Source organism: Beauveria bassiana, assembly GCF_000280675.1.
Source record: "Beauveria bassiana ARSEF 2860 unplaced genomic scaffold BBA_S00009, whole genome shotgun sequence".
Taxonomy (NCBI): domain Eukaryota; kingdom Fungi; phylum Ascomycota; class Sordariomycetes; order Hypocreales; family Cordycipitaceae; genus Beauveria; species Beauveria bassiana.
In genome coordinates, this window is record NW_007930844.1 from 800,572 (window position 1) to 820,823 (window position 20,252).

Below are 20,252 nucleotides of genomic sequence, written 5' to 3' on the forward strand. Positions count from 1 at the left end.
TATAGATTAGAAATAAGCTATGATTATAGTAGACTATAGATAGCTTAATTAACTAGCTATTAATATCTATATTTATATCCTTCTTTATAGTCTAGTAACCTTATAAAGTAAATATATCTCTTATATAGATATATAGCTACTACTTACTTACTTTTACTATAATTACACTCTTCTTAGTAGTCTAGTAACTCTATAAAATAAATATACCTCTTATATAAATATATATAACTAATACTTACTTACTCTAAATTGACTAACTATTAATTAACTAGCTGTTGATTTCTATAATCACGCTCTTCTTAGTATAAACGTAAATAGGGCCTAATTTACATCAATAGGGTGTGGATCCGCATTTTTACTACGACACTTAGTGGTCTAGTAACCCTGTGAAGTAAGCGCGCCTCTTATAGATACACGTAGCCACCGCTTACTCGCTCATCATTGACTGACTGTTAATTAACTAGCTGTTGATTAACTGGCTGTTGATTTCTAGGATCACGCCCTTCTTAGTGGTCTAGTGACCCTGTGAAGTAAGCGTGCCTCTTGTGTAGATACAAGTAGCCACCGCTCACTCGCTCCCAATCATCTCTCCTGGAGCTCTGTGTTTCTCCTCTGTAGTCGCTAAAGAAATAGCGCCACAGCTGTTGATTAATGAGACATGGGCATTCTTGCTCACTCCCCATACATCATCAAACAGCATGGCTGACTTCAAATCGGTGCTCAACATCGACGAAAACACAAAATGGAGGATTGAAAGACAGCGCCAGATAGAGCGCCAGGCCAAAAGGGATGCAGACAGACGGCACGCGATGATGCGGCAGCCCTTCCTCGAGGAGCGCCTACTTACAGAGGATAATCCGCCTAACTGCACGCTGGCGGCATTCAAGGAGCCGCGGCTACGCAAGTGTCCATTCAAGTTTGACCAAATATCTCGTGTTGATAAAATTACACAACATCCTGACCAGAACGCTGGCAAGTGTGACGGCGGCCTAGATGGCTGGAATTGGAAAGTCGACTTCGAGGGCGTCACGGGAGGCCCATTTGTCCTGAAGCTGGTATGTCCGAAAATCCCATTAAAGACCCGAATCATTCTCATATTTGGAAGTGAATGGTGCTGTTTGTCCGCCAAAGTTTTGGGACTATGAGCCCCCCGAGCCTCCGTACTATTTTGCCGCCCAGCGCGAGTGCCAAAACGCCGCCCTTCTCCAGCAGATGCACGAGGCCCTACGACCCGAAACCGCCGATAAAGGACCGGTGCGCATACTTCCCGCGCCGGAGGACAGGTCGGAGTGCAGGGCGAACCTGATGGCCTTTTGCGACGAGCAGCGCGCCATCCAAAAGCAGCACCCCAAGCACGAGGATCTCGAAGACGTCACCTCAATGCCTCAGCTGCGCAGGTGCTACGGCTGGATGAAGGTGACGAGCGCGCAGCTAAAGGCCAAGATTCCCCGCAAGCGCTGGCCACCATTTGTCGATTGTGGCAAGGTGGTGCGTGGACTTGATAGGCCCACCAACGAGAAGGAGTACCTGGCCATTGTGTACGAATACATTGAGGAGAGCGAAAATGTGGCCGAGACGATGCAGGAGACGATCAATTTTCTCCACAATGCTGGATTTCACTTCTGCCTGTCCTCCATGTTGCGCAACTGGAAGAATTCGATGCTTGTTGATCATTCGGATATCATCCATGTGGGAGGGAATGGATGGCGCAACGTTAGGCTATTGACGGCAGAGGAACTATTACCGGGGGAGGGACGATGTCGATGAGAGTTTACCGGTTATGTGTCCATGCATTCTGAGTTGTTTGCCTGCTTTTGACATGCATTTACATACAGGAGTTCGCGCAGAATACAGTTATATCTAACAAATAAAAGAACGGCGAAGAAAAGCTACCTTCTGCTTGGCTCACTTGCTGCTCTCGCGGGTTTGCCCGTCATCTTTTTGCGCCAAGAGTCCTGGTCCTTGTGGCCAAATCCTGTCGCACTGATAGCTCTCACTTGTTCGTTGTTACGTTTGTACAAAGTATTTTCACCCCCGTACTCCTACGACCTACTCTCTTACTTCTCGTCGACTGATGGTCCGCTTCTGGCTCATATGTTGCAGCTGTTTCTTCATCAAGAGGACCTGGAATGAAGCATCGCGGTCGCCAAGGCCCAGCTGCCCTCGTTGGAGTCGAGACTGCTGTCGCGTCCTTTGCTCTATCGCTCTATCGCCGACAGCCTGTTTTGCTCAGGTAATTTTATGATGTGCAGCCCCCGGTGCTTGTCTAGGTCTTGAACGCCTAGTGGCTTATCCCAATGGTGTGGCCAGCTAGTGTGTTCTGCTCTCCTCCTTCATTCACTGCATGGCCTTTCTTGATTCGTTACACCATTCTTCTATTTCACTGCATGGCTTTCGTAGCGTCTGACCGCTTGCTGCTTGCCACACTACCTCTCTAGATGCAACAACGAGGGGCTGCTTAAGGGTAAGAGGAATTGAGGCGTGGTGTTGAAAGCTGGCAGAAGATTGCTCTTTGACTGGACTCTGATTGACTGTATTAACAAATACGCCGTATGTAGTAGCCAGGCTAGGAGAAATTAGTTTTAAAAGGGCTTATTTGATTGTCAACCTGACTGAGAGCAGCCGACTGATTTGTGGCCAGCCGGCTGTCTATTGGACCAACGGGGTAAGGGACAGGTGAAACCATAGAAGAGTAATGCCAGAATTAATAGTCAATTTCGTGCCTAGAGGGCTTCCTCGTTAAAACAGTGATGATACAGTAGTACATGTCTTGGCGCCAGGGTGATCCAGCCTAAAGGCGCACAATTCAAAATAGCAATCTGGCACGTGGACCAAAGCTAGAAGCTCGAGCAAGCAGGGAAAATGATAGAAACAGTCACCTAAGACGAGTGGCCGCTCTCAGACGAATCGGTCTTGGAGAGATCATCGCCGTTTTCCTCCTCTTCAACGAGGGGACCGTGGACAGACTCTTCGAAGACAGGCTCAGTGTCAATAACCTCAAATTTGGTCCTAAAGTCTTTGCCATGGTGTGACACGGTACTGCTGTTGGAGCGACGACGAGCATTGGTGAAGGTGAAGTCCTCGTCGGCAATCTCTTCATGAAAGGTACCCCTGATGGCTTGTTAGTGGTGATTGATGGAACATTGCTTACAATTGAGCAAGCATGTTGAATGAGGTAAAGCCAAGAAGCGTAGTTCACTTACCAATTGCCTTTGCCAGCGCCGTCCTTTTTGATCTTTTTGGGATCGACGTCGGCGTAGCCACTCTTGGCAAAGTATCGGGGCAGATGCTCAACTGGGAGGGCGGTGCCTTCGGCGAGACCCTTGTGATCGCGATCGTTGGCCTTGTGGGAGCGGGTCACTGGATATTGTTAGCACTGCTTTTTGTACGCATAGACGGGAAGTGAATTGTTGATGGTAAAGGATGGCTTACTGATGGCGGTTGAGTGTAAGTGCAATGCAGTGTATCGGAACTAGATACGATTGATCAAGGACGATGGGCAGCCAAAGGTGATGAATTGGCTGTGCTCAGATGGCAGAAGTATTTCAAGAGGATGAAAGAGCTTTGCAATGGGGAGAAATTGCAAAGTCAATGGGAGGTGGATGGCTCAACAAAACAAGACGGCGATGCGAGCTGGGGTGATGATTTGCAGAGAAGAGTATGCGGGAGAGGGCCAAGTGGTTGGAGTAGAGTCAATGTACAAGGCGCAAATGGAAGTGTTGATGGGATGATGAACTGGGAGGTGATGGATTGTTGATGAAAGAAGACATAAAAATCAAGATGGATGATGAAGGTGAGAGGGAGGAGGGGTCGGATGAGAACTAATTATAAGTGATGGGACAGAGGAGACAGATGGCAGAGAAGGACCTAGATAGGTAGCTGGAGCGCCGAGATGAGGAGACGCCTCCTGACTGGTCCAGAATGAAGAGAGTCAGTCAGAGCTGTCGTCACGCGAGCTTTGCGCATCGAATGAGCGAGGGGGGCGGGGAGGGGTGAGGGGAGCCAAGTAAACCGTTAGCAGGGAGCAGTGGTATGGTGTGGCGGCGAGAGTTATGAGGGTACCTTGGCCAGGCATGTACCTTGCGGCAGCAGAACAAACCATAGCTGTACCTACCAAAACAAGGGTAGTTGGAGAGCAGCTAAAAAGAACTTGGCGCATTATTACCGTGGGGTCCGAAATCAAATAAGACCAAAAATAATAAAGCTACTTGTCCCTGCGGTGACGATACTATGGCTCGGCCATGTCGCATCGCGTGACCTGACGCAACAAGCACCTGGTGCCCTCTGCCCACCCAAACGGAACCCAGCCAGGAATAAAGAGAAAAAAGAGGGGCCCGGCCCATTGGGACTGACGGCGGGTACATGACTGCGCGCATATCCTGCTTTTGCCTTGCTCTCTACGCAAGTGATGGCGCGAATTGCGCAACTTTACCTGGCTTCTAGAATTCATCCAATTGATCCCAGAAACATAAAACACAATTGATCGCGAACTGGCGCAGGCTTGTCGACTCCGCCACGCTGTTTCCGGCACGACGCTATTTTGCGGGGGTGGGCACCGCTACTGTGAGGGAAAGCGGGGTCTTGCCAGGTTGCTGGCAGCTGCAGGTGTGCAGCACAGTGCCGGCCACGCAACCACGGTACGACAAGTGCATGGGGATCGGCTTGCTTGCTTGCTTGCCTGCGACATGATTTGCATTGCAACATGCAGCGAACGCTCCAACTTGTAAATGACTGCCAATTTAATCGACGCAGAATAAAATAGTACATGCATCAAATTTCGACGAGCATTGTTTACCCGTGTTTGCCCGTGCGCTTCAAACACCTTTACTCCCCATTCCCCATCATCAGAGACTCGGTCCACGCGCCAGCCTCACAGTGGATATCGCATCGGCCTACACCGTCTAAGCCCATGCAGGGACACACAAGCAAGTGGAGCACAAACACTTGCAAACGCAGCATCACCGACTCCGGAGCTCTTCTGCTGTTGGTTTGCATTCTGCAAACCATCTCTTGATGACGTCGCATCACAACGTCCAGCTTGCAACAAAGCCAATTCCATCATGGCAGTATGCCGATGCCGCAAGCCATGAAACCCGTGATAGTTCGCCATGTTCTTCAGTCCGTCAACAAATTGCACCCCACTAGACCAGCTTGTGATTCATATGGAGCCGTGAGTTGGGGCATCCGATTTCGCCATTATACGGATAAAATCAAGCAAAGCGTTTCGACCACCGTCTTTTACATGCTAGCAAGTTGCAAAACGACATCTAATGAATGCTGCAGAACTATGGTAATTCCCCGTACTCATCGCGGCAGATACATCAGCGTCATGTCGTAAAAACGTCATTCTTGTCCATGACGACGAAGCACCTAATATCAGCACTCATCTTGCATCATCTTGCTATTCTGATGAACCCAATCTCTTTCACGTCCCTTCCCAATCCCTCTTTACCGCCCATGACCGCTTCTTCGCCACAAAGGACACGGTATCCCTTTGTCCTGGGTCACCCTGCCTCGTCCCTCCTGTGCGAGTCACTGCCCCGCGTCACCATCATTCTCCTCCCAACAACTATTTAGCCCCATCTCACCTTTCGGAGAATATTCTAGAGTCACACACATGTCAACGTCTGTCTTCCACCCTCCTGCAGCCTACTGTCTCTCCGATTGCGCAACACCCCCTGGCCAACGCTAAGAAACCACATGCCCGCATGATCGCGAGACCCGCCTCCCGATCTGCCTCGCCCTCGAAGCGATCCACTTGCGGCCCTGGATTCCTGCACCAAGCTGCATCCACTCTCTTTTTACAAGGTACAGCAGTACCGACCGAGCCCCTGCTGGTCAAGTTCCAGTTCATGCACGTCGGCGACTGCGGTGTTACGACTCCAGCCAGCTTCATCGTCTGCATCTCGGACTCCTTTGCGCTCAACGACGGCCCTCCGAGACTACCTCTGTCACATCTTTTTTCTCACCTTTACTTGAAATCGCGCATCGTGAGAATTTAAGTAGACACACGTTACATCCTGTGAATTTTATAGTACCATTGCCCAACGCCAACAAATTCAAAGCTCTCACCCTATTTTCAACGCTCAATTGCATCTATCTTGTTTGCTTTTCTCGGTGAATGTTCTCAAGCCTCAGGCTCCTAAGCCCGATGCCGGTCGTGGCAGCTCGCGCCTCAAATAATAGGTAATAATGGCAGACATGTAAAAGATCATGTGTGATATAACAGTAAAATGCCTCTTTGCTCTCCTCCTATTCCACCCATTGTCAATCTCCACTTCTTCAAGCTTCCCTCCACCGGTCTCATCTCGTTCCCATTCTCGAAAACTCGTTTTGATACCGCAACTTGAACCCATTGCACAGGGCGCGCATGTCAGGGTATTGGTAGCCCTTGAGCTCGAAACCTTGCGGAATCACTCGGATGGGGATACCAATCACATTGGCTGTGCGGCTGGCCTTGAAGCATAGCCAAAAGTAACCAGAGTGTTTCGTGTCAATGCAGAATGCATACGCTGACCGGTTGGGGTTCGCATCAATGTACGTAGTGAGCCATTTTTCTGTTACGCGTTAACTTAACATACAACCCAGAAAAGAAAAGAAAATTAAACCTACCAGTCTCGCTACGCGAGCGGTTCTGATACTTGTCGTGACGCATCATCTCATCTACCTTGCGAGCCATCGCCTTAACGTGGTCCACAATCAATTCGTCCAGATCGCTATATGTGTACCGCCCACCGATTCGCAACAGCTTGCCCACCGAAAACTCATTCTCCTTTTGCATCTCCAATACATCGATGTGCTGGTACACGTTGTCTGCGACCTTCCAAGTAATGGCCAGATGGTCGTTTCCTTTCGATGATGGTCGAATGATGACTTCGCCAGGTGCTTGCGATCCCAAAAACTCCTCTGCCTGCAGACCATTGAACGGCTTGAAGTTGGGGTGCTTGACAACACGTTGCGTGCGTCCAGTGGTCTTGTCTTTTTCTTTCAGCTCCTCCTTGTCCGCAGCCTCTTGGGCATAGTCCCATCCGTCGCGTCCATGGTTGATCGGTCGCTTGTAGGGAATCCGAAGAGCATCCTCTCGCATGGAAAGCTTGGCAGAAAACGCCTTGTAGTCCAATTCTAGAATCTTAGCCCGCGTTGTTTGGCCCACACTCAGCACGTCCTTGACAGAAGGCCGGCTGGTCACCTCGTGAGCCTCTGCCCTACCCTCGATACCGCAGTCGAGCTTGGCAATGGCAAAGTCATCTCTGGCCACGCGAATGTTGACAGGTACAATCATGCCTTCGCAAAGTGTCTGCTTGGTCTCGCCAGTAAAAATGGTAAAGATTTCTGATTGCGTCAACGGCGCAAAGCTTCTTCTCAGCTCTTCGTACTCTGCCTGAAGCTCAGCACTGATAGCCTCGAGAGTGGCACGCTTTCGCTGGTTGAAGTTGCGCAACAGCTGATCGGCATACTCATCCAGAACCAGCTCATTGACTCTCTCTTGTTCGCCCTGCTTGAAAAGCTTGCGCACAATAGCGCCCGGGCCATTTTCATCAATCTCAGCTTTGACATCTTCCTCGTCGAGTTCCAAAGCATCGGCAGCCATTTTGCGACCAAGCTCATAGTCTTCTGGATGGACACGAGTATTGTCCAGAGGATCAGAGGCAGGATTCGTCGCGTCGTAATCAATGTATAAGAAACTAGCACAGTTGTTCCACACGCGAGGACCAACAACGGGGAGCTTCCGGCTTTCGGGGTCACCGACAAGCTCTTCTCTTGTATTCACCGAACCACCGTTGGCATTGATGGCCTTGATCACACTGGTGGCCTTGCGCGGCCCAAGACCGGCAATAAAGGGGAGCAGGTTCGCAGTGTACGTGTCAACCATGGCATCGTTGATGTTGACGCCGACCATGTTGACAGTGTCCACCATTGCTGACTCCAGATATTTGGCAACCTTGTCCTGTGGCAGCAGGTGCTGACAAGGGTGGAAAGAGAGAGAGCTCACATCCTTGCCCAGCGCAGCGTACTCCTTCATGGGGTTCTGCATATACCGGGCTAGGGCAACGCAATATCTGGTGACTGGGTTGAGCGAAGGGTGCTCGGCGAGGGCGCGCGGGCTATCCTTGTATAGTCTGGCAACCTCATCATCAACAACCATGACTTCTAATTGCTCAGTTCGATAATCATTGGTTTCGGGGTCTTCAAATTCCGGTCCCATAAGAGCCTTTTCGCTGACAAGACTTTCCAAGTCGCGAACGAGCTTGTGGGTGTCGCACGACCAGCCACTGACAGCAATAACATCGGGGCGACGGCGGTTGACCAGTTCCACGAAAGCGTCGCGCTGGTTCTCGTCTCGCCCCAAATTAGAGAATTTGCCCTGTTCCAACACGCGACCATCTTCGGGAACCCAGGCCCAGCATATGGGGTCACGCGCTGGGTCGCCCATACCGTTGGAAAGCGCAAGCACGCGCGGCGGTGTTCCCAGAACCATACCCTTGGGCTTGTAGGGCGCCTGATCTAGCTTCCTGTAGTAGTCTTGACGGACCATCTTGAGCACTTCGTCTTGGCAAAAGGTGCGAATGACCTCCTTGATATTTTTGGCAATGGCTTTCTCCAGCTTAGGATAAGCCGCATCCAAGACTTTCTTGCGCTCCTCCCGCCACTGCTCGGCACGGTCACTGAAATTCTCCGACTCGAATGCCTGGTACAGTTGCTTGCGGAAATCGAAGCGAGACGGCATGATGAGCTTAATCTCGATGAGACCCTCCTCCTCCGCTCGCATCATCTTGAGGAAAATGTCAGGCTGATGCACCAGATCGGCAATTGTTTGATTTTGCAAGTACTTGATTTCGTAGTATGGGTGAGTATCATCAATCTTGCGAAGACCCTTGTCCGTGCGGCGACAGCTGATTTCGGCAAGCTGATAGTACGAGTTGCGGAAGTACTTCCTCATGCGAGGGCTAGCATAGAGTTCTTCCGCGTACATTTGTCTGGCTGCATTGATGACCTGGTCGCCAGTGTTGAAGTTGTCATCAATTAGGCTGTCGGCAAGGTCCATGGGGTATTGCGAGTCGTCATCAGGCGTCACCTTTTTGCCCTGACGAAGAGCGTTCTTGGCTAACTGATCGGCTGAGATGCCATAAGCCTTGACAAAGTAGTAAGCCTTGCCATTGCGAACACGATCCAGAAGACTGCTCTTGGAGCCAGGCTTCTTCATCTGAGCAACATTGCCAGCCATGACCACCAGATCCTTGAGCTTGGGGCCGTACTGGAATTGAAGATAGTCTTGCAAGTCTTGTAGCTCCTCCATAGTGATCGCCTCAGGCATCATGTCTTGAACCATTTGATCTTCGACCTCTAATGACTTGAGGTTGTCAAATGTTTTTTCTAGCGCATTCTTCTTTTCGATGAATGACCGAAACTTGATGTCGAGTTCTAGAATTCGCCAAAGGTCATCCTGATTTAGCAGCTTGTCGGATTGAATGTTATAGTCAGGACCGTCCGGATCATCGTGTGCTGACTTGCGAATCTTTTTGGAGTGAAGTAGATAGTCTTTGCGATGCTGGAAAACGAAGGGGACTTCCACCTCATCGACAACGAAGAACTCTAAAACCTTGCCAACTGCTTTACCGAAAGGCGCCTGTAGTTCTGGAGATAGGCCCTTCTTGGGCCACAGTTGGTTACTGATCCATTTGGCCTCGTCACGAAATTGCTCAGCTGTGAGCTGAAGGTTCTTAAACGGCTTGCGCTCCAGCTGGAATCGCTCGGGTTCGTCGGTAAAGCGAATCTGGTTATCTTCGTCGGTCAGAAGCTTCTCCTTGAGCTGCGAAGGCTCAAAGACGTCCTTGAGCTCGATGCCCTGTTGGTCTCGTTCGCGCTCCTCCTCTTCGTCTTCCATCTGGAGAGCCCAGTCATAATCTTCGCCATTGCCAAAGATGGCTTCCATGTCATCCAAGGCTTCTTTGTCAAGGCCAGTAGTATCGACGATTCCAGATACGCCCCGGTCCTTGGAGCGGGCGACCTCAACATCCTCCTGAGCGCGCTCGCGCTCGTCATCATCCTCAGGGTAATCGTCCTCGATGAAGTCGTCAAACTCGTCGGCTTGAGAACGGAAGTTAGGTCGATAGCCTCGTTGATCACCAGCTTCGTCATCTTCATCGTTGAAAATGTCTTCGAGTCCCGCGGGTCTGTTTACATCGCCATCGCCACGATGGCCACGCTTTAAGCGCTTGAATTTGGACTGCGCTGCGTTAGCTAACTGGGATGATGCCAGAATCCCTTCCTTACCTGCGACTGTGATTTTGGCTGTTCGCCGTACTGCTCTCCGACAAGATCATAATCATCCTCGTCCAATTGCTCTTCTTCTTCGCGATCGCGCTCGCGATGTTCGCGTTTCCTCTTGATGGGTCGATCTTCGTCGTCGTCGCCACCATCTTCTTCTTCATCTTCGTCCTCGACAATGAAGCCTTCCCGAATCTATATCTCTGTTAGCAAATGAATAATCACAGAGCCAGTGCGCACTAACTTTGCGCGCTTCCTCCTCATCATCATCGTCCTCCTCTTCCTCGGAGGAATCGTCGAAATCTTGAGGTCGAACGCTTTTGCGCTGGCCGCCGGTTCCTTCGTCAAACGACTCGTCATCCTCCTCGTCATCGAGCTCTGCCTCGGCAGAGATCAGATCGCGCATACTGGTGCTCATCTTGGCGGCCGATGCTTGCTGCCCGAAAGAGTTGCTGGTGGCTCGGCGCGATTCGCAGTAGGGCCTCGATTCGAGGAAGGCAATCGAGACGCAGATGAGTGGGAATCGAAAAGGATGTCAAGAACCTCCTCGGATATTCCCTACAGATGCCGTTTTGCTGCGCGACCTCCTCCGTGCAACGTATAATTTTTTTCTCGAGATTGCTTGTTGAAGCTACCAGTGCCCGTGTCGCGCTGCACGCAAGGGTGATGGTTGGCTGGAAATATCATGTTCCGGGGCAGATGCTTACGTAAGACAGGTGCGTACTGGACGTTGAAGATTTGGCGTTGAGCATTGAGCAAACAGGATTAATCATGCAAATCCATAATGAATCTAAAAGAATTTTTGCGAATTGAAAACTTCTCTGCTCTTTCAATAGCGTTATATGCCGTGTTTCCTATCTCATGGCAAAGATGGTAAAGATGACGTTTTGATGTGAGAGTTTTTTAGACAGTGCAGCCCGGTAATGAGCGTTATCTGGTGAGGGTTGTTCTGCGATTTCGACCACAAGGTAGCGGTATGGCGGGATATTGGACTTTCCAAAAGAGGAATGTATGCAGTGGTGTAACGCGCTTGTGCTGAATATTGCAATGGTTTCTCACGATGGTCTCGCAGTATCGCAATAGCCCTTTGACTCAAGCGGGCACCGATAGCAAAGGCAGCCATAACTAGATGGGACTCTTTGATTCAAGCCAAGTGCCAGTACAGTACCGTCTATCAACTAATATTGCCAGGCACATGACAATGCTATGCACACAACACTCTGTAACACCAGAGGCGGTTGCAACAAGGGACAGCCAGTAATATTCGAAAGCGGCATCTAGCATGGACCACCACTTGACCACGAAATGCCCCTGACGAAGGAGTTTTGGGCGAATTCGGTGTGCCGCTCGAGCCCCCTAGCATCCCCCGCTATTGGGCTTGGCTTGGGGGAGTTTGGGCGGTTAAGCCTCTGAAGGTACAGTGGGCCTTGAGTAGGTAAGTAAGTACCTTACCTAGCAGTTGATGGCATGCTGATAACGTGATATCTGTACCGTTACCTAGTAGTTATAAAGCCTGAGTGGTCCTCGAGACGTCCAAGGAAGATACCCAACAGTCGGCCATTGCTGTCTCTCTAAAGGTGACGGATAATCCCGTGCAACAATCCAGTTAGTAGTTCGCTGTGAAATACCAACCTACCTTACTTAGGTAGGTACCTACCTACCTACCTAGCAGGTGGGTACCAAAAAACATGGCCGCTCTCTGGCCTTGACAGTAATATTACCACCTAAAAAGAAACTACTATAGTTAATTCTAGATAAATCTAACAAGTCTTAAAATAAATATATAAAGACTTATACTAAAGAAGACTTATATTATAGAAAATATAAGTAAATAATAAATTATAGCCTTTAGAATTCCTTATTTTAAAATATATAGAATTTTTTCTAATTATATTAAGTATTATTATCTTCTTTTTAGGCTAATATAAAGTTATAATATTTATTTATAAAATTATATAAGGCTAGAATAAAGTGTAAATAAGTTATATATATTTTTATATATTTATTATATATTTTATTAATAATTATATAGTGGTATTATAAAAAAGGCTAAAAAGCGGCCATGTTTTTTGGTACCCGCGTGCCTAGGTACCTACGGCTTCCGACCCCACCTCTCTACAGTGGCGACCATCACCTGATGGTACCTAGTTCGTTCCTTCGCGCCGTGCAGCAGCCCAACGTCAAATCATTTCCAGGCAGTAAAAGTTCTCTTCGTCATTGCTCATCAAGCTGCTCTAGGCTTGTAGACACTGCCAACATAACACCTCGCCCTCTTCCACCTGTTTGCTTGTGCCCATCGCCCCTGTCACACTCCAAGCGCCTACTACCTCTTCTACCCCACAGCTCGACATTCCCCCCTCGATAACCTACGTCGTGTCCCACGTTTAGCAGGGCTTTGTCCTCACCACAGTCGCCATCTGACTCGAGTTGGGAGATGAGCCTCCGACTAGTCTGACCTTTACTGTCTCCTTCAACATACTTGAATTCGCCTTCATTCCTTCCTACACACGACCTCCGCGCGTCAGCTTCCGTCACCATGGCCGACCCGTTTGCCCCGCGCTCGATGAAGCGCAAAAACGTAAAGGGGCTTGCTCTTACACCTGCCGCACCAAAACCACCTCCTACGGCCGAGAACCGCCCAGACTTTGATGGAGCCGGTGATGGGACCAGCAAAGATGGCCAGCTCGAGATTGGCATCGAATACAAGCTCGATCTGCGACCCGAAGATCTCGAGATTGTCAAAGAGCTCGGCTCCGGAAACGGCGGCACTGTGAGCAAGGTGAAGCACTTGACTACGGGCACCGTCATGGCTCGCAAAGTATGTTTATAATACGCCAGCTTTCCGAACTTCCACTAATTAAGGTAAAGGTTATTCATGTCGATGCCAAGAAAGAGATGCGCAGACAAATCATCCGAGAACTACAGATTATGCACAACTGTCATTCCGACTACATCGTCAACTTTTATGGCGCATTCTTGAACAGCAACAACGATGTCATCATGTGCATGGAATATATGGACGTAGGGTGAGTTACCTCAAATTGCATACTTTTTTAGTATGCGCTTCTGATCTTGTGCAGCTCTTTGGACCGCGTCTCTAAAGTTTTCGGCCCTGTTCGAGTCGACGTCCTCGGAAAAATCGCCGAAGCTACTCTTGGCGGCCTGACCTATCTCTATACGAAACATCATATCATGCATCGGGACATTAAGCCGTCCAACATTCTCGTCAACTCTCGCGGATCTATCAAACTTTGCGATTTTGGTGTCTCTGGAGAGCTTATCAATTCGATCGCCGATACCTTTGTTGGCACATCAACGTACATGGCCCCCGAGAGAATTCAAGGTGAACGCTACACTGTCAAGTCAGACGTCTGGAGCTTTGGTCTTTCAATTATGGAACTTGCCATTGGTAAATTCCCATTCGGCTCTAATGAGCAGCTTTCAGACGAAGACTGTGCTCCGGCCGGTATTCTTGATTTGCTGCAGCAAATCGTTCATGAACCGGCCCCAAAGTTGCCCAAGAGTGATGCTTTCCCCAGCATTCTCGAAGATATGATTCAAAAGTGTCTGTTCAAGGAGCCAGAGCGACGGCCTACACCACAAGATCTCTTTGTAAGTCACTACTAGTTTTGATATCGCGATCTTGCTACTGATAGTTTCAGGACCGCGACGCGTTCGTACAAGCCGCTAAAAGAACTCCTGTTGACCTTCGCGAATGGGCTGTGGGCATGATGGAGCGCGATAACCGCAAGTCTCACCTGGCTCCTCAGCTATCACCTTCCACACAGGACTTGCTCCGATCCAGCGACTCGCCCACATACAACAACGGGTCTGACGAGAGAAAATCGCACACGCCAACGTCGGGTGAAATTCCCATTGGCGGTGCCGGTATTGTTACTCCGCGCGACCATGCAAATGGTACTGGCCGAAGCCCCTCCAGAAATGGCTACACCAGCAATGCTAAGCCACCAGTGTCTGCTCACCCTGGCCTGGGTCCTCGCTACGCATCCGAGTCTGGCCATATTCCGGGCGGATATACCGACACGCGAGGCCCAGCTAGTGCCAACGCCGCGACTTTCAGTCTTCCCGTCCGGCCTGCGCCTCCATCAGGGCCACTTCCTCCCGCGCCAGTTCGACGAAATACTCCAGACGCCCCGCCACGGGAAAATCGTCGTCAAGCAACATTCGGTCTGCCTCCTAACCCAAGCTCTGGCTATGGAGTATGAGGGGGCGCTAGCAAGGACGCATTTGACATTTTACGTTTTATCTTCTTTTCTCTTCTCTCCTTTCTGAATTTACAAGCTAGTCATTTCAACATTTGAGATTTTGCCTGCGTGCAAAGTTCATCTTTCTTTCGTTCCCTCAAGCATTGTACGGCGCAGCACACATAACGATATCCCTCGCGGAAACTAGAGAAACAATTGAGCAATAAAGCAAATGGAGGAAAGGGGGGATGATGGGTTGCGTTGCAGCTTTTGTTTTCTTCAGACATGGGCCACAAGGCAATCCCAGATAGAATGCGCAGCCAGTCACAATCCTGCTCTTTTTCTGTGGCCCTTTTCTCGATCATGACACATGCGATGCCAGTGAATCGGAGGCTGTGAATCAAGGTGCTTTATCTATGCAAATATTTAGGCTAATAACACCATCTATACGGCTAGTTGGTCGCAGTGCTGCGACCCTAGAAACCGTTTTCTAGAATGTCCACAAGCTCGTCTAGGCGACTAATGACCAAGTCCGTATGTGCGTGCTCGACAAGCTCCCTGTTGGCGTCATTCACGAGCAGGACCGTCGTCGCGCCCGCCGTCCTCCCCGCCGTCATGTCGTCGATGGAGTCGCCAACCATGATGAGCCCCGTTGCGTCCGCGCTCACCGGCGCACTGTCGTTGTCGCGCTGCCGTCGCCGCTCCCACTGCTGGGCAATGTGCAGGATGCCAGCGGGCGAGGGTTTGGGGGGCTGAAAGTCGCGCGTGATGACGGGCGCAAACGTCGTGTAGGCGAGGAACTTGGCCAGAAGGTGGTCAACGGGTACGTTGAAGTTGCGGGTGCAAATGGCCTTGGGGACGCCGCGCGCGTCGAGGTACCGCATGAGGACGTCGAGGCCCGGCTGCGGCGTCTGCTTGGCCATGGCGGCGCGCTCGATGCCCTGGACGGCGGCGTGCGCCGCGGGCTGCTCCGCGGCGGGGAGCGAGTTCATGTGGTCGATGATGTCGACAGCCTTAGTGATGCCAAGGGCGGCACGCATCTCGCCAAACATGTAATTTTGGGGTTCACTGAATGAGATTAGTGTCGAAGGTCTTACATGCGTGTGAGTGCATTCGTCAGGACATTTGCCGAAGAGAGGGGGCGTGTGTGGGGGGCCACATACCAAAGAGTTCCGTCCATGTCGAATACGATGCCCTGCAGCTTGGGTGCATCGGAAGAGCTCCCGGGCTTGAGAGGCGCGAATCGTTTGGGTGAGTCGGAGGCAGCCATCGTTGCTAGGAAGCGGCGCATGTAGACAACTGCGCATGAGACTTGTGACGGGGCGTCGATGAGCCTTTTATGCAGCAAAATGTTGCTTCCGTGCCTTGAATCTCGGCTGGGTGCACGTGCAAACAAGCCCTATCTTGTCTCGGGAAAGAGCAGATGGTAGCACAGTGTCCGACAGATTGAATGTAAATGAGAGATTGAAGCAATATGCACGAGCAGATTTCGGGAAAGGGACCAAGGGCGTACTACAGAAACAAAGGTGGGGACAGACGAACCAACTTCGAAGTCGTGAGAGACCGAAGCAGCTATTTGAGGATCTGTTGAAAACATAACTTACAGTGAGAAGTATGGCTTTGTAATTCAAATATTATATTATCGGGCCGAATATATCTAAGTGCAACTTGTGCGATATGTTTGTGCCATTTAATCTGCATGGCGGTCAATGTTGTTTCCGATGGGCCCTGGGGAAGACCCATCAGATTAGAGATGAGAAGCCTAGAAATGGTCCTGCAATGCATTAAATAGTATGCTACCGCTGCTTGTCAGTATCCCCGAAAACCTACGAGATTTGTAATTAACTATTCGAAGCTTGCGGGTAGCAGGAGTAGCCATTGTTCGCGAAGCTGCTGTATCTTACCAATCGGCTTCCCCAAAGCCCAGCTCAGGAGAGTCATGAATCACTGATGCACCGATCCGATCCGAGATTAACCTGGTCTGGCGGAGCTCATACATGATCTCGCCAAGATGGTATCCGAGCCTATATCCTGATGGGTGGCGATGTCCTCGAGATAACTAAAAGAATCAAGAACTGAACTGTCGATCCTAGCCTGAAAATTGTAGTGGCTTCACAAACTTTTTATGTTCAGACAATCGAGAATCAGACTGCAAGGTTGGCACATGAGGTGATTGGTTTTTTTTTTTTTTTTGGGTTAAATCAGGTTGCATGCACCATTGACTGTTAGGTGATGCAGCACGTTGAGGATTTGCGAGGCGTGAGGTAGCAGCCACCACTTTGCCAACTCATCACTATCCTTAAAACTTAGTGGAAAAAAAACCCCCTTTTTTTGGTGAGCACACCCTAGTTGCTTGGGATGCAGTAACAATGCTTCTCAGCGTAGTACTTTTGACTCGGTTTTCGGCAACATAGCGCCGCCCTCCACACGGCTGGACCAGCATCGGGAGCTACCACGCCGAGGAGCAAGCAGAATGTGACGAGTAGGACGTAATAATCAGCAGTTATATGCTTACCAAGCCATCTTGTCTAAGCGGTGTCCTACTGTACAATTTATTGATTTTCTGCTCCGAATACAAATAGGCCAAAAAACAAAACAGATGCGGCCCGGCGAAATGTGTGTAGTCCCGAATGTGTGTACTCATCCCAGTGCTTGAGTCATCGCGGAGGGTGATTATGACAAGCAGGACAAAAAATGGAACCGCTAGAGGCTTCTGGGATAATAACGTGGCACTGGATAGGTACACACCCGCCCTTTCAAGGGACGTCAAAGTCACTCCAGTGTCAGTGGTGGCGAAAGTATTGCCGATCTTGTTGGTAATAAGGCATCAAGCCAATCACCGCGTCCTCAGACCAGTTGACAGCAAAAAGCTTCATCAATTCATCAGATCCACGGCATGTGCTGGGAAATTCCCCGCCTTGCCCTGCGACAAAGGTTCAGGGCAGCCTTGCGCTAGGTAGGCGGCGAAAACACCCCAGCACCCCCCCCCCCCTTCCCTCCCCAATCACGGCAAACGGAATCGTTGAGTCGTTGTTTACCCGTACAACTAGTTCCAAGATTAACGATGCTGTCAAGCAACCACTTGTGGCTTTGTTTGGCGCACTTGGAAGGAAGAGACTGGCTCGATTGGTAAATGATTAGCGCAGCTGCCAGATTTCGTTTTGTCGCCACCCACCAAATCGGTCTGATGTCGTCATTCACAATCCAATTTCACAGCCCTGTAAATACGGAGCATTAACCGACTTCTTCCAAATCCGCTTGTCAATTCTCACACTGTCTAGACCTGTCTTGACCTGTCTTGATCTATCTTGATCCAAGTGGGCGATTGCACAGTCGCAAACCATGTCCAGCCGGCAACAAGTACAGGTTGCGTGCCAGCGATGCCGCCAGCGTCGAGCAAAGGTGTGTCTTCTCTACCGCCAGCAATAGTGACTCAGCTCCCAGAATAGTCATGCGCGACTCCTTTCAGGGTATCCCTTTCTCTATAATGCGGTTGCAGACTCTGCCGTCCCCCATGTGCGACAGTGTTGCTGACGTTGGACCGGACCATAGTGCAGTGGCGAGCAGCCATGCCTCAGGTGCGAGCAACGTGGCGAAACATGCGAGTACAAGAAACGCGAATGGCTGTCCAAGGGCGATTTGCGCGCCGAAATTGGGCGCCTTCGGCAGGGCATCGACAAGTCCACTTCTTCGCGAGGCCAGGATCCGCGCAACGACTCCGGCGCAGACGAGAGCGCCTTACTGAGCTGGATAAAAGAAGTCAAGTCACCCGAAGACGGTCCTAGCGGTTCTCTCTCTGCAGGAGATGCCAAAGCCTTTTCAGGCGACTCGGCTCCGGGACGAGCAGGCGCCTCACCCATTCTGACCAGCACCTCGGTCAGCTCATCCTCGTGCTTTGAACAGCTGCTTTCTTGGAGATCCTGTCATCCTACATTTGATCAACGGAATCAAGAGAGGTCTACTTCGACTAGGAAAGCAGGTCGAGAGTTGACATTGCCGTCCGCTCCTCTCGATGCGTACGCCAGGTCGACAGACATGGATCCATGGACTCAGGTCGGGTGGACTCGCGCCCATATCCGGCACCTTTTCGATGTTCTGGTCACCTGGGATAGCATTTCTCTCTGTATACTAAGCAAAAAGCAGTTTCTGCAAGACTATGAGACCGGTTCGTTACGGTTCTGCTCTTCTGCGCTCGTCCATGCAGTACTGGCGGTCTCTACACGGCTCATGAACGAGGTAAGGGATGATGCACATATTTTACCAACGGGGTGGCTCGGAAGCCATTATTTCCTGCAAAAGGCAAATTCCACACTTAAAGCACAAGGTTCAGTCGATAGCCTTCCCGACATTCAGTCTTTGGGCATGCTTGCCCTCTACCACATCCGCTGTGGCCAGGAGAAGGAAGCAAGGCAGCTCGCCGAATCGTGTTCAGCACGCATACAGTCTCTCTGCGTCAGAGAGTCTGTTTTAAATGCACCTGACGCCGAGTATGCCAAGGTACGGGCTGCAACCTATTGCGGCGCAATTTCTTTACTCAGGTATATTTCATTAAATTCCCTGCTACTATTACCACACGTCTGATGTCCATGCCAGGATGCTTAATTTGACAACTGGAGTGGTTTTCAACGATTCTCAACAGTCACAAGAAGATTCATTTGTTCTGGATCAGCTCCCATGCAATGGCGCTGGGATAAACTCGATAAGCCTAGGTATGCCACAGCAATTGACGAAAATATCAATATCACAGGATTTCTAATTGAGTAGATTTAACTTACGATACTGCGATGACTTTGCAACTTGCGAACCCCCAAATACTCTTTGTCAAGATGTTTCAGCTCACCGAGTGGGTATACAAGGTCATCGTCGCTCACCAGAAAGATTCGCTGTCAAATCAAAAGAAAGTCTTGGCAACCTACACAAAGTGTCTCGGCTGGTATCGTGACGTTTTCGAGCTTGTCGGCGATGGCGGGAGCCGGAGCCCGTTCATTCTATTCATCCAGTAAGCCACTACCACCTTTTTGACACTTCTATGCTAATCATGACCATGCAGTATGTACTACCACTTTTGTCTGCTTTGTGCGTTTCGACCGTTCATTGGCTGCAATTTTACAGATACGGAGAGTCAGCCGCACGAAATGTGTGGTCAAGCAGTTCAGTCCATCCTGGCACTCGCGCAATCCTACGACGATCTCTTTACGCTCAGACGCGTGTCAGCCCTGATCCCGTACTTCGTATGTGCCTCTGGACTTTTCAGCCTAGCGATCGAAGATAGCGGATCAAAAATGGACTTTATTCATTTACGTCCTCAAGGAGCCGTCATTTCCGAGATACCTCCGCCGCTGCTTACGAACTTGGCTGAGCCTGCTTCCGAGACATTACTATCGCGAGTCCGAGTATCAACTGTGGTCCAAGCCCGTCTCCTGTTGTCGAAAATGGGAGAAAGTCACCCAGCGGCGGCTTTAGCAGCCGCGAAGCTTAGAGAAAGCTCGCAAAGCTGGCGGTCCCCAGAGGTCAACTTTTCCTAAGCGCAGGGACAGGGTGTTTCGCAGTATTTGGTGGGGTACGGCATTTTGGCTTGGAAGTTTGGTTCGCATAATGTATTATTATTACTATTGTTTTGGAAAAGACTCATGGTCTCATGAGCCAAAGCTTCTGTGATAAGATGATTGAAGGCGGGGATGTTGGTCGGCAACCACCAGCTATATAAGCACTCCAAAGCCTGGGAAAAATGGCACACATTCGAAAGTTAACTCGTTCGTATCATGTGGATAGCTAGAC

General features: G+C 50.1%; 6 protein-coding genes across 6 annotated transcripts; 3 read left to right on the forward strand and 3 right to left on the reverse strand.

Annotated features, from left to right (window-relative positions):
* Positions 1–698: 698 nt before the first annotated feature.
* On the forward strand, positions 699–1,767 carry BBA_04251 (uncharacterized protein; the record flags this gene model as incomplete). Its single annotated transcript, XM_008599348.1, has 2 exons — positions 699–1,055; positions 1,132–1,767. The coding sequence occupies 2 exons, from the start codon at positions 699–701 to the stop codon at positions 1,765–1,767; spliced, it is 993 nt and encodes a 330-aa protein (XP_008597570.1).
* Positions 1,768–2,879: 1,112 nt separating this feature from the next.
* On the reverse strand, positions 2,880–5,905 carry BBA_04252 (F1F0-ATP synthase regulatory factor Stf2; the record flags this gene model as incomplete). The annotated part of the gene is made up of 3 exons (XM_008599349.1): positions 2,880–3,111; positions 3,204–3,360; positions 5,806–5,905. 3 exons carry the CDS (start codon positions 5,903–5,905, stop codon positions 2,880–2,882), a joined length of 489 nt encoding a protein of 162 aa, XP_008597571.1.
* A 398-nt stretch (positions 5,906–6,303) lies between these two features.
* BBA_04253 (transcription elongation factor SPT6) lies at positions 6,304–10,687 on the reverse strand (the record flags this gene model as incomplete). The annotated part of the gene is made up of 4 exons (XM_008599350.1): positions 6,304–6,557; positions 6,613–10,228; positions 10,276–10,464; positions 10,514–10,687. The coding sequence occupies 4 exons, from the start codon at positions 10,685–10,687 to the stop codon at positions 6,304–6,306; spliced, it is 4,233 nt and encodes a 1,410-aa protein (XP_008597572.1).
* A 2,118-nt stretch (positions 10,688–12,805) lies between these two features.
* On the forward strand, positions 12,806–14,495 carry BBA_04254 (MAP kinase kinase; the record flags this gene model as incomplete). The annotated part of the gene is made up of 4 exons (XM_008599351.1): positions 12,806–13,087; positions 13,138–13,295; positions 13,350–13,881; positions 13,932–14,495. The coding sequence occupies 4 exons, from the start codon at positions 12,806–12,808 to the stop codon at positions 14,493–14,495; spliced, it is 1,536 nt and encodes a 511-aa protein (XP_008597573.1).
* A 455-nt stretch (positions 14,496–14,950) lies between these two features.
* BBA_04255 (haloacid dehalogenase-like hydrolase) lies at positions 14,951–15,744 on the reverse strand (the record flags this gene model as incomplete). The annotated part of the gene is made up of 2 exons (XM_008599352.1): positions 14,951–15,542; positions 15,638–15,744. The coding sequence occupies 2 exons, from the start codon at positions 15,742–15,744 to the stop codon at positions 14,951–14,953; spliced, it is 699 nt and encodes a 232-aa protein (XP_008597574.1).
* Positions 15,745–19,300: 3,556 nt separating this feature from the next.
* BBA_04256 (fungal specific transcription factor) lies at positions 19,301–19,999 on the forward strand (the record flags this gene model as incomplete). The annotated part of the gene is made up of 2 exons (XM_008599353.1): positions 19,301–19,473; positions 19,525–19,999. The coding sequence occupies 2 exons, from the start codon at positions 19,301–19,303 to the stop codon at positions 19,997–19,999; spliced, it is 648 nt and encodes a 215-aa protein (XP_008597575.1).
* Between the last annotated feature and the right edge of the window lie 253 nt (positions 20,000–20,252).